The sequence below is a fragment of the Chaetura pelagica genome, unplaced genomic scaffold (genome assembly GCF_000747805.2).
Source record: "Chaetura pelagica isolate M959 unplaced genomic scaffold, ChaPel_1.0 scaffold367, whole genome shotgun sequence".
Lineage (NCBI taxonomy): Eukaryota > Metazoa > Chordata > Aves > Apodiformes > Apodidae > Chaetura > Chaetura pelagica.
Window position 1 is genome coordinate 454,808 of NW_009953955.1, and position 13,126 is coordinate 467,933.

Sequence of the window (13,126 nt, forward strand, 5' to 3'; positions counted from 1 at the left end):
CTGCATGACGTGGGTGTCACTGATTTGCAAATGGAGCTAAACAGAGTTTTCAGGACTAGAAAACCAAGCCCAGATAATCCCTTTGAAAAACTAATGTCCTGGAAAAGCAGAGTAGCAGAGAGAGACTGGCCAAACTGAGGGGAAGATGAAGCCTTTCAGCAGTGTCCAGGTGAGTCATACAGGGACTGAAATGCATTTGGCAGCAGCCCTCTCCTTTTTGATAAGAAGCTGGACTCTGGTTCACCTTGTGCCCCAGGATTTCACAGTGTTTGATACAACACTGCATCCACACAGGGGCATCTTAACACACTTGACAGTCTAGAAAGTTTTCTGCTCTTTCCAATGTGAGAAAGGGGAATGGACTTAAATGATATACCCAAGGTCATGCTGCAAATTAGCAGCACCTCACAAACAGCCCCTCCTGGGATGGTGGGGATGATTTCCCTACCTGAGAATAAAAGACAGCCAAACATTTCTGCAGTGACCAATTTCAGCCAATTTGAGTTGTACAATTTGCTATGAGATTCAATTAAAGAAGCAAGCAAACAAGCAAGCAAACCTTGTCAAGCCAGACTAAACTGTGCTTACAGCACAGTGCTTGCTCTTTGATGTCGTGCTTTTGGAGGAGCTGAGGCAGCACGTGATGCTTCTGTGTAGTGTAAGAAAAATTAGGCCATGAAACATCTTCTGAAGCAAAAAATCCAAGACTCACATCAACATCTAACACCAAACCTTAAAACCACTAGATCTGAATACACGCAGATGAGCTGCATTTGTTAATTCTAACAGCATCTGTCCCCATTTACACCAGCTACATTTAATATAACCCATTTCCTTGTCCCTTCCCAATTAGCTCCATTACAGAAAATCTAATTAAATCATATCTTTTATCAGGAACCAAGAATTCAAGAGCTACGTGTTTGGGGGTTTTTTACACTTAATTAAAGCTCTTCTTCTTGAACTGTTAATTTTTTGAAAAAAGATCTCCAGCAGTTCTTCCTCTGATCCATTTTGGTTATTGAATGAAATGGCTCATTTACTCTGAGTTAGCTCTTGAACTGCACACTGAGGCTCCAGCTCTTTTGAGAAGCTCAGAAGATGACAGGAATCATCGCTGCTTTTCTCCTCACCTCTGGATAAAATCTCTTCAGGTACAACTTGTGTTTCCTTTGGGCCCACAGAGACATCTGGATGACCATCAGGAAAGCAAAAATGCCAACTATCAAGGAAAAAGAGGGAGAGGGAGAGAAAAGAGGATTGTGTGTTATCTTTCAGTGTCTGTTTCTGTGAATACAAGAGGATTTATTGAAAAGCCTGCAGTCTCTTCTTTGGGCAGAGGAAAGTTAACTCTGCCCTCACTCAGCCTTTAAACTGCTGATGTACCTCAGCCTGAGGCTCAACCTCCACCCCCAAGTTCACACAGATGATGTTCACAGCTCTTAGACACACCCTCTATCACCTATGACTCCACCATAAACCACAAGGCCTTGGCCATGGTGCTGTCTTGACACAGAATCACCCGTGGACTCCCTCGACTAGTTTTCTGGTTTGCTTTTGGCTTATAAGGCTTCTCTTTTTTTCTCCCTCTGGCTCCCAGCCACGACAGGAGTTGTGCTGCATGGAGGGAGAGAGCAACCCTGGAGCAGCAGGTTCACAAGAAGATGGAGCTGCCTGGCAGCAAAGCCTCACAAAGCCCAAGAGCTAGAGATGCTCAGGACTCTGCTGTGGTTGTCAGGAGCCAGTAAGTGGTCTCTTGGGTACCTCTCTCCCTTCAGGCTACTTGGCAGCAAACTGGGGATACTTTCACAGGTGCTTTTTGCAAATTCCTTACCCTTTCTCCCTCAATTATGGATCAGAAACATCCATTTGGCATCTGACCAAGCCCCGTTTGCGATGGTTGAAGACGAGCGCCCTGCATGTGTTGCAGCTCCCTGCCCTCATGACCCCAGCCCTGCCAGTGTCTCCAAGCTTTCAGGTAATTTCAATACCAGAACATAAAGCAAAAAACATAAAGCTGGGTCTTTTCAACCAACATTTTGCGTGATGCTGTTTAATCCACTTTTGAAATTCCTTTCTTCTTCATTTGTAAACCTTGTGGGGCTACTTTTTGCAAGGAGCTTTTACAGGTTTCTCTTTTGGAATGGGAAAAAAAAAAAATATATATATTAAAAAGTGAATGGTTTTGGAGAGCTCAGTCCCAGGGACTGTATTTGTATGGATATTTAGGTCTCTGAGGATGCAGGAAAGCACTGAGCAAGAGCTGCAAACCCTACTGAGCAGGCTGCTGTTACGAGTTGGCTGCCCAAAATAAGCAAGCAGGGAAATGCTACCAGGAACGTGTGCATCTTTCCTCCTTTGAAATACTAAGTACATCTGGTTTTGTCTCCCTTATTAGAAGTATTTTTCCAGGCTTACAATGCAAAGAAAATGTTCCGTATCAAAAATAATTTGACTGCAAATAAAGAATACTGACTTGTTTTCTTTCTACATTTCAAAGTCTCTTTGGAAACAGAAGAAACAACAATATTTCACAAAAAGCAGAGAGCTGGTTTTGATCAAAAGGAGGTGTTGCAGTAGTGTTCATGCTCTCCACAGTTTTCTGAGGGTAGAACTTTGAAGGCTTATACAGTCATGTCACAGGGGGGATTTGATGGCAAAGTTTCCTAGGCCATAAATTTTGGGAGGGGCAAATTTTATACTTCTGGAATTGACTTCTGCAAACAACGACTTAGAGGCTGTTTCAAACTTACCTGGCAAGGTTTGTGTCATAACTGTGAAACTAATCCAAGACCCAACCTGTTGCAAAGAAACAGGCAGTATTAATTTCTACTTTTGTATATATAAAGCAAAAGGGCATGTGTTCAGAAGTGACCACTTCCCCAAAAGCTCCCCCAGCAAAAAGAGTTTGATACTCATGCCAGAAATGGGAGAGGAAAAGTAGCTAGAAAGGGACCCCCCCAATGTGCTGGATGAGGTGAAGAGGTGGGTGGTAAATTCTTGGATCAGTGGGGAGTCTGTACTGGAGGGGAATATGCACAAAAGTCAGGACATGGGTGTGAGGAAAGAGAAGGGTCTGGTGGAGAAACATTTGTGGGAGCAAGGAGGCTCTGACATGGAGAATGGAATGACTGGGGTGCAGGGGGAAGGCCTTGCAGATTTTCTGAAGGCAAAGGCTCCACCACCTGCCCTTTGCATCTAAGCAGAAGAAAGCACATACCTCGTATGTGTAGTTGGGACAGGATACTAGAAAGAAGAGCCATGTGAAGGGGTTGTAGGTTGGACTTGGAAAACAGGCTTTGCTTCCTTGATGAAAGGGAAAAACAAAATGAAAAAGAGAGAGAGAAAGAGAGAGAGAAAGAGAGAGAGAAAGAGAGAAAGAGAGAGAGAAAGAGAGAGAGAAAGAGAGAAAGAGAGAGAGAAAGAGAGAGAGAGAGAGAAAGAGAAAGAAGGAAGGAAGGAAGGAAGGAAGGAAGGAAGGAAGGAAGGAAGGAAGGAAGGAAGGAAGGAAGGAAGGAAGGAAGGAAGGAAGGAAGGAAGGAAGGAAGGAAGGAAGGAAGGAAGGAAGGAAGGAAGGAAGGAAGGAAGGAAGGAAGGAAGGAAGGAAGGAAGGAAGGAAGGAAGGAAGGAAGGAAGGAAGGAAGGAAGGAAGGAAGGAAGGAAGGAAGGAAGGAAGGAAGAAAGAAAGAAAGAAAGAAAGAAAGAAAGAAAGAAAGAAAGAAAGAAAGAAAGAAAGAAAGAAAGAAAGAAAGAAAGAAAGAAAGAAAGAAAGAAAGAAAGAAAGAAAGAAAGAAAGAAAGAAAGAAAGAAAGAAAGAAAGAAAGAAAGAAAGAAAGAAAGAAAGAAAGAAAGAAAGAAAGAAAGAAAGAAAGAAAGAAAGAAAGAAAGAAAGAAAGAAAGAAAGAAAGAAAGAAAGAAAGAAAGAAAGAAAGAAAGAAAGAAAGAAAGAAAGAAAGAAAGAAAGAAAGAAAGAAAGAAAGAAAGAAAGAAAGAAAGAAAGAAAGAAAGAAAAGAAAGAAAGAAACAGCCCAAAACCAGTTTTAATTCAGGGAAGGGAACCGAGCCTTAGCACAACTTGCCACACACACACATATTTATTAAAAACCACTCCCCCCTTTGGCCAGTGCTCCCACAGAACAAGTTTTTTATGAGTTTCATTGAAACCTTTAGAAGCAGCAAAAGCTACAATTAGCCTAGTGAGAATGCTGCTTAGCAAGCCATGGATCAGTTTTTACAGGGAAGCTCTGGCATGTCCAAAGGATGCAACTGTTGTTCAGAGGGAGAGAATGACAGTTCCCTGCAGACTCACCAGCAGGCTAAGGGCATTCTTCTGGGATATCAAGGGTACAGCTGGATCAGAGTCAGCTAGACTCAGGAATGTGAACCTCTTCCCTCTTGCCTTCCCCTCTCAGGATAGCCCAGGAAAACAACTCCAGGGTTAACAGCACGACTCTCCACAGCCACTGATAATGCTCACACAAAATGCCACCCAAGCAACACTTCGTTTTTAAGTTCTGGCAACAATTTCATACCTGTAGGTGCTGAGAACACTGATTAATTATTTGGCTCCTGCTGCCTTTCAACCGAATTGGGCTACTTGTAGCAAACAACACAAGCACCTCCTAACCACAGCACATCAAAAGCTTTCCAGAATAGAAACTGACTTCAGTCTGTGAAGTTGCTCATGCCATGGGGATGGATTTTTTTGAATAGGGAGTTATAGTGTGAAGTTACACTATTGTTACCTGAAAATACATTTTACTTTCTACTGTACATAGTTTAACTTTCATCCTCATGGCACAAAAGACCCTGAAAACCCATGCCTGGAGCAGCCTTTTAAGAGCATACATATACATTGATGCCTGTGTATTTGTCTATGCACGTACCTAAAAACTCTGCAATCTAGTTTAAAAGTTTTTTGAAACTTATTTCAGATGGAACCTTCTGTTGTCAGCCAACAGGAGGCTTTCAAGAACTTCCATGCTTAAATCCAGATTGAAATTGCAGTTGTGCATAATTAAGACAAATGTACCATAAGCTTTGGAACAGCAACAGTCTTGCTAATGTTTCCTTGTCACCACATTTATTTTGAAGATGTTATACTGATGGCATGATTCCTACTTCATCTTTCTTTATTCTGTGGCTGTGGATACATAAATCACTGTACCCCAGCAGAAGATGGATAAGCTAAGCATGCTTCAGTCTTAAATAGGCAAACAGGAAACAAAGACAGACCTGAATGATTCTGGTGAGCTAAAGCTACGTTGATAAAGTGATTTCCAGCTTCACACATCTGCAAGACATTAAAAACATATTTTTCACTTGTGGGTCCAAAATCCTGCAGTAATTGTGTTGCAGTGCAGAACCAGAATCCCCTTTTTTACAGCTTAGTCTCTGTTTCCAGAAAACACGCACTTGAAAAAACTTCTCCCGTGTGAAATACAACCTGTGATCTCTGTTCAAACACAGCCTGGGGTGAAAGCCCAGGTTTCAGCTCTGCAGAGCTCAGAGCAGGCACTTCTTCAGTGTGGTTCCCATGCCCAGCAGGGACAACATGCTTTAGTCTGGGGAGATCAGAGCAGCTCCCTGGAGTCTGAACAATTTACAAAGCTACTTTCCTGAACCATCATTGTCAGGATTTGGATTTAATCCAGCCTGCAAAGAACAAGCAGGTGAAAAGTTGACCAGTTGGTTTTATCAAGATGTCATAAGCTCATGTGTCTACCCCTCTTCCTACACAGGCTGTCAGAGGTGTTCAGTGTTAACACCTTTGTTGTGCCTGTAATCAGCAACCAGTGCTCTAGGTTAGTCATACAGGATGGAAAAACAGGGTGAAAAAACAGGCAGCAGGTCTCAGAAGGGCAGACTGGTTGAATGGGTGGTAGGCAGGAGTTGATAAATAAAGGGAGCCAACCTTATTCCTGGCTCTGCTACTCTCTGGCTATTTCCAGCCCTAACCAGCCTTTCAAACTTGGCCTTTAATACTTAGATGGTTTAAATCTTTGGAAGAGGTACCATGTCCCCCCACTTGGTTATACAGCATGTAGCACCAGGTGATTCCAGATTTACTGGTAGCTTTCAGTACTTCATCAATTACCACTACTGCTGCATCAAAACCTACTACTACCCATATTCAAAGTGCAAACCAGCAGGAAAACCAGTTTCAGTTCCTGAAAGGAAAAAAAACCTGTCAGTACAGCAGTCTGATTTGATGTTTTTCATGTTCCCCCTGCTCTATGAAGAAAACCAAAAAGTTGTGTACATTTCCATCTCAGACTGAGTTTATTTTTTAAATTAATTTTGGGGTTTAAAGACTGAATTTTCCCCTAGAATTGAAAAAAAATTCAATGTCAAACAGTTGTGTTCTTTTATATCATTAGTCACCCTACATTTTGCAAGGCTGGGAAAAATTAAGACATTAAAATAAAAAGGGAAAGTGCTAAAATCGAGAGACGTTCAAAGTGTAAAGTCACAAAATTAATATAGAAAAAAAAAGAAGCACATTTGTAATTTTTTTTTAAGCCAATTCTGAAAATCATCCATCACAAACTTCAATTAAAACTGTTTGAAAGGAATATGTAACTTCATTTTCTATTGAAATGTGCCATTATCTGAAAGAACATTTTAGATAGGAGTTGCTGAAGAATTTTCCCATTTTTGGCAGAGAGATTTCTGGGGGTTTTGTTAGGGAAGTTTAAATTGGTTCTATTAGCAAAGCTGCTCCTCTGCATGGATATATAGTCATGGGTCACATCCTGCAGTCCTTTTATGTTTTTTAATTACAACTAACTGGCTGTCATCTATCATAAACACCAGATGGAAAAGACTAAAATAGCCAGAAAAGGAAATTCTATTATAAAATATCATATCAGAAGCTGCAATAGCCATAGTAATAGAAATAATTCTCATTTACATGCTTCCTAGGACCATGATTGTTTCTGATTGCTATTATTTTAAAGAAAGAAGTTTCAAAGTGGAAAGTATTTTTGTGAAACCCTATATATCCATCCTGAAATGTGAGATTCATACACTGTAGGTAACATTGACTAATTCTGTGATCACTTCTGAGCAAAACAAGCAAAGGGCATTTCTGCAGGGATTTTTATTGGTGTCCCTTTGACTCTGCAGCTGCATTCTGCTGTAATTAGCTCATGTCCCTCTTCAGAAATGTGGCTTGTTAATGCTCTGGATCAAGAAGCACTGCTAAATGGAAGCTAGTGTCTCAGATATAAAATATGGGGCAGTGGGGAACAGCAGAAATAGAAGGCTCACCATATTTATGAGGATAAAATATTGAAGTCTTCGTGCTGTTCCCCCTCTTTATATTCCATGAGTACCCTATGAGAAAAACATCCCTGCAAAGCTGAGAGTAATTTCTCTAAATATGAGAACCTTTCAGAAGGGCCTGCTGACACTCTTCAAATTACTCAGTGCTGTTGTTTACAGCAGCTGCAGATGTGTACACTTAAATCAGGATACGTAATAAAGACAGGCTTCAAAAGAGGGGAAAATAAGAAATCTTCCAAATATTTTCTTCAGGTGTTTTAAAAACCTGTGAAAACATCTCCAAATGGTTTTATTGTGTGCGTTGCTGTTTTAAATTCATTGTCTGGGAACCTGCCAGAACGAGGTCTGAAAGGAAAGGTTTTTGAATTGCCACAGGTCAGAAGTTCTCATAAGAGCTGCAAGAGCTCACACCACAGACCAGGTGCTGGTGCAGATTTGACAGGGACAGTCATATTTTATAGCAAATACCCCAAATACAGGACAAGGGGCAATGGGCACAAACTGGTGCACAAGAGGTTTCACCTGAACATGATAAAATCCTTCTTTCCTCTGAGGGTACCAGAGCACTGAACAAGCTGCCCAGGGAGGCTGTGGAGTCTCCATCCCTGGAGACATTCCAAACCCACCTGGACATGTTCCTGTGGGATCTGCTCTAGGGGATCCTGCTCTAGCAGGGGGGTTGGACTAGATGATCTCCAGAGGTCCCTTCCAACCCTGACCATCCTGTGACTGTGTGAACTTACGTAAGAGTATTTTGCTTGTCTTTACTATCCCTTGTCAGGGCAGGAAAAACTGAGAACTGCATGGCCAACCCCTGGAGACAAACACTGCCAAAACTGCCAGCTTTAAGGGTCTTGATTTAAAAAAGCATTGAAATATTGCTAAGGAGTTGTTTGGTGTTTGCCTGAAGGAGCCTGGACACGTTACTGCCCTGTCTTCCTGTTACATTTCTGGAAACTGATCTGCATCTGATTTTCAAATAGGCTGACTGGTTGTTGGAGGGATTTTTTGGCTACTGACCCTTGCTTTCTTGGGTAAGTCAACACTCAGCATTTCCAAGTGCAAAGCCCACAGAGGACAGAAGAATATAGACATTTCCATGTTGAAATATTGGGCTGAGCCTCTGTCTCACTATATGGTTACCTACATTCAGATATCAGCTTTGATAGCCTCAGCCATCCTGTCACCTGTGCTTTCCTTGGCATTAACCTGCTTTGGCAGGGATTGTTCTTATTGTTTTTAACAGCTGCTGAGGTGAAGTTATTCAGGGTACACAGCACTATTGCAAAGTCTGCTTAGGGTATAATGCTAAATGTTAGTGGTTTTACATCATTAGGAGCAGTAATAATGCTGATGATGTTCTTGTAGCTCTCAGATACAGATTTTCACCTTGAGCTCTGTCTAGGTAAAGAGTACTTGAAGACTTCCTTGCCTAGATACCTAAATCCAGTGTAAGGACACAGGGCTGTGGACATGGATATACATACACACAATAAATGCACAGCAGCACTACTGCATTTTGCCAAATGTCATTTCTCCTATTCCACAGTCATTACTAAAACTTCTATTTTTGTACGTACCAGAAAAGCAAGTGCAGCAAGAGAAACTTGTCTGTGGCCAAATGCTAGAAAACAGAATGAAATTATAAATTGCATTTTATGGTATGCAAATGGTTTGCTATGGATGAAATGAGCTACTAGTGCTGAGGAGCAGAAATACTTCTTTCCTGACAGGCTCTGCAGAGAGACTGGATATTATCACACAGAATATGAAGACAATGCAAACAGTGACAGCAGTCCAGTCTCATCACCACTGATCTCAAGGCAGTTTTCATCTAGTTTTGCAGTATTTGTCAGCTTCATGTATGCAAGTGCTTTTTCAAAGCAGCTGGTGGTGTTAAATTCCATGGAAAGGCAAGGGGAAGGGAGAAGTGAAGGTGAGTGGCAGACCTAGCCAGGAATCACAGCCTTAGCCACAGACCCTTCCATCTCCATGAGCAGAGAACCCAAGACATTACCTGTGCATTAATTTTTTCTTTCTTTTCTCTTTTTTTTTTTTCCTGAAATGAGGTTTTACTATATAGTCACTCCCTGCTTCAGAATCTTACCATGCAAGAAATGTATTTAGCCTTTGTAATATTTACCTCCCCTTTGCCTGCCCTCTCCTTTTTTGCTGTTGTCCCTGGACCACTGTAGTGCTGCGTGGTGCTCATCTCCAAAGGTCTGCAGTTCTCAAGTAAACCTTGGTCATGGCTGAGGGACACAAACCATGTGCAACTCACTTTCCTGACCAAGTCTCCCTGAGCCCTTTTATTCTGGCTGGCACATGACTCCACTGTGGTGCCACGGGCACTCACTAAAACTCCTCCTCAGACCAGCTCCTGTGAACATGTGAGGATGCAGCTGCTAAGCAGATGTTCTTCACGGGCCCTTTGTCATCTTGGTTTAATTGACCACACCTGCATAGCATTCTGGAACTACCTGCTGGCTTTTCTTTACCTGTCCCCAAACCAGCCAGCTCTGGATATGGCTGTGGAGGTCACCTGCTCCTGCATCCCAAATAAGCCATCAGTGTTTTACTGATCCAGTCCACCATGCCAGAGGGTTGGTAATCTCCAGCATTAGACCCATGGACCTATAATTGTCATTTTAAGGCAGAATGCAAGCAATTGGAAGTACTTCTTCTGAATGCTTTCTCTGTTGGAAAGCTGTGTCTTGGACAAATGGATTCTTCTATAAAGATCTCATGGCCCAGACTGCTCAAAATGCAGAGAAAAAGTCTAAGGTGTGGCAAGGAAAGTAGCAGGAAACAAGTGTGCTCAAAGGAAGCAAAAGTTCACAGAGCAAAGAAGAAAAAAATCACGAAGGAAAAGCAGTGCAACAGTAAAATATAATGAGAGGGAACAAAGTGATGAATGAAATCTGGAAGAAGAAAACACGAGGTTTATCAGCAGTACCTGATTGACTTTTACTGGTTTCTTTTACTAGTTTAAGGATGTATCTTTAGCAAATATCTCCTCCAAGAAAATTAAGTCAGTTCTGGTTCTCTCCTTCACTCTTAACACAAAGAATGTGAAGATGAGCAAAATATCCCCATCTTTGTGTCTTCTCTCCTTGGTCAGTATTTCCAGTTCCTACCACCAACCATGGCTGAACAGGAAGGTACACTGAGGCAGATGTGCCTCCCATGCCACAGCCATCCATCTGACAGGGAATAAAGGCTCATCTCTGGCTACATCAGTCCTATTTGGGAGACACCTATTTAATTTTGGAGGAATTTGTGTTGCATACCAAAGACTTGTTCAAATCAAGGTCAGGTTTTTGTTCTGCTTATACGTACACGGCGGTGTGTAGCGAGGATGGTTGATGTAGTATGCAATCCAGGAAGTGAAGCCCCAGTAAAAGGCACAGCCCTGGAATGGACAAAAGATATTATTTTTTTTCTTAAAAAGTATGATAAACAAGCACAAACCACACACTGATAAATTCTGGTGTTATGTTTCCCAAACGACCATTGAAAGACTTCGCAGTGGCTTCTTGAGTCACAGTTTACACATCTCCTTAAGATGCTTTGAAGCCATTAAAAACATAGAAGCATGCACAGTGTAGGTTGTTTGGTTGTGTGGAAGTGTTTTATGCCTGTTGTAGGAGTTGTCATTTGTTTTCTCCTTCTTTAACTCTGCTGCTGAAGGGCACATCTCTCTGAGTGGCACCATTAAAAATCTAGGGCTGATCAAACAGCTGATCAAACTCTACCCTAAGCAGAGCATTTCCAACAAGACAGGGCTGGCCAACAGAATGCTAAACCAGCCAAGACAATAAAGAGTAAAACTGAATAGCCCTGGTTTGACCCTGTCCAAAAAAAAAGGCACACAGCTCCTATAAAGATGCTGGAGCCACACACTGCATCTACTCCCATGGATTCAGCCCCACTCCATCCTCTTGTTAAAAAGCAGCACCCCAGATGCCTTTGCTTGGTGACTGAAGCCATGGGCTTGGGAATGCCCAAGTAGAGTTTATTGCTTTGTGTAGGGGTCATTGCTCCCATTCTTTGCACAAGGCAAAAAGCAAAACCCACCAAACAACTGAAACCACCCTGGAGACTGGATTGTGTGTGGTCAAGTTCAGGGTTCCATGCTCAGCACCTTCTTGGGAGGAGCAGTGGGCTGGGACTGGCTGCAACTCTGTCCCATCAGTAGGGCTTTCTCTATTTTATTTTATCTTTTAAACACTGTATATTGTAAAACAGTATCTCTAGCTGTGCTCATCTCATTCCCTCTTTTCTGGCTGGAATTAAGTCAAGCCCCCTACCACAGCTGTACATTTCTCTCCTTCCAGAGAAACTTTTCTTTTTTCACAGCTGTACATTTCTCTCCTTCCAGAGAAACCTTAGACACACTGCAAAACTTTTCAAGGGAGAGTCTTGACATCACAACAAATGGGATGTAGGGTGGGGTGATACAAAACGACCAAGACTGAGCATGTGAAATAAAAGAAAAGTGAGCTCATGAGTAATGACACACAGTTTAAATTCAGGAGGATTTGAGAGACAAGACTTCAGGCCAGCTCAGTATCTTCCTTCCTGAGGCCTCCTCCTATAGAAGGAGAATATATGTCATTTTTTTTCTACTTGTAATTTGATTTTAGCTTCCCAATGCAAGGCCTGTCTCTTGCTCTGTATTTATATTGCACTGAGGAAGTGGAGTGTGATTTCTGTCAGCATTGCTAGATGTTGCAGCAGAGTATCTCATTAGAAAATAGCACTCAGTCTGAAAAATATCCTGGACATGACAACCAGCCCCTTGGGTGGATGAGTCAAAGTGGACATTGACATGCAGGACTTAAAATGGACATTGATTTCAGTGTATGTTCCCAGGGACATGGCCCTGAAATTCTTCCTATATATGTATTTTGCCTAAGCATACTTCCTAGAGCTAGAAAGTAAATTATTTGTTGTATTCCCATCTTCTCCCAAGGACTGCTTTAACATGAAGATGCTCTCTCTTACACCAAATGATAAACATAGTCACCTTTATCATATTTTTCAGAGGAGTGTGCCCTCCAGAAAACTTGTGAACAAATAAGGTCTCCAGAAGATGTCTGATGTAGTGTAAACAATGGCAGAAACAGGCCAAGCTGGAAGGGGGGAAAAAAAGGAAATTAAGGTAAGTGAAGGATTGCTTTTTATTGCTTCACTGTTTAATGTCACAAAAGGAATGAGGACCAGTATTGCGAAACGGCACTGAAATTGTGGGATTTAAGATACTGTCTTAATGGAAGCATCTGGAACCAAAGATGAATAGAATCATTTCCAGTGCTGAAAGTTGCTTTCATTTTGCACTGAGGCAACTTCTGGTTTTTGCTAGCCTTGAATTAAAGAGAGCTCCTCAAGCTCTGAGTGTGATACATAGCCCTGACAAGACATTCAAATGGGACAGCTGCATATAGAAGCAGGCGTCTTGCCGTGCTTTTCCAAAGGCATCTCCCACATCTTAAGGCCACCTTAATGCTCCTGTAGGATGTGCCTGACATTTAAAAACACACTGAATCTCTTCTGAATGGTTTCCTTGTCCTTTGCCAACTCAAGGAGCTGCACGGAGGTAGTTGGTATCTCATTTCCTTGTGGACACAAAATGAGGTTTTGTTGCAAAGTTAATCCATTCTGATGGCTTTTTTGTTGCCTGTTACAAAGAAATGAGGTAATTGTTGTAGAAATTATTATAGTGATTCTCTTTCGAGGAAGATTATGAAACAATAACAGGCCTTGCTGATTTGTTTCTGAGAATGAGCTGCAGCTTACAGAGATGGAGTTTCAGAAACAAATGTCAAGTGTGATTCCTGCT

General features: G+C 41.9%; 1 protein-coding gene across 1 annotated transcript in view; it reads right to left on the reverse strand.

The window, feature by feature from the left end:
• Nucleotides 1-1,091: 1,091 nt before the first annotated feature.
• TECRL (trans-2,3-enoyl-CoA reductase-like) overlaps nt 1,092-13,126 on the reverse strand; it is a 58,630-nt gene continuing 46,595 nt past the window's right edge. Inside the window, 7 exon segments of the mRNA XM_010001863.1 lie at nt 1,092-1,219; nt 2,751-2,796; nt 3,218-3,303; nt 5,233-5,290; nt 8,865-8,908; nt 10,624-10,696; nt 12,314-12,419. Coding sequence (XP_010000165.1) covers nt 1,092-1,219; nt 2,751-2,796; nt 3,218-3,303; nt 5,233-5,290; nt 8,865-8,908; nt 10,624-10,696; nt 12,314-12,419 — 541 coding nt within the window.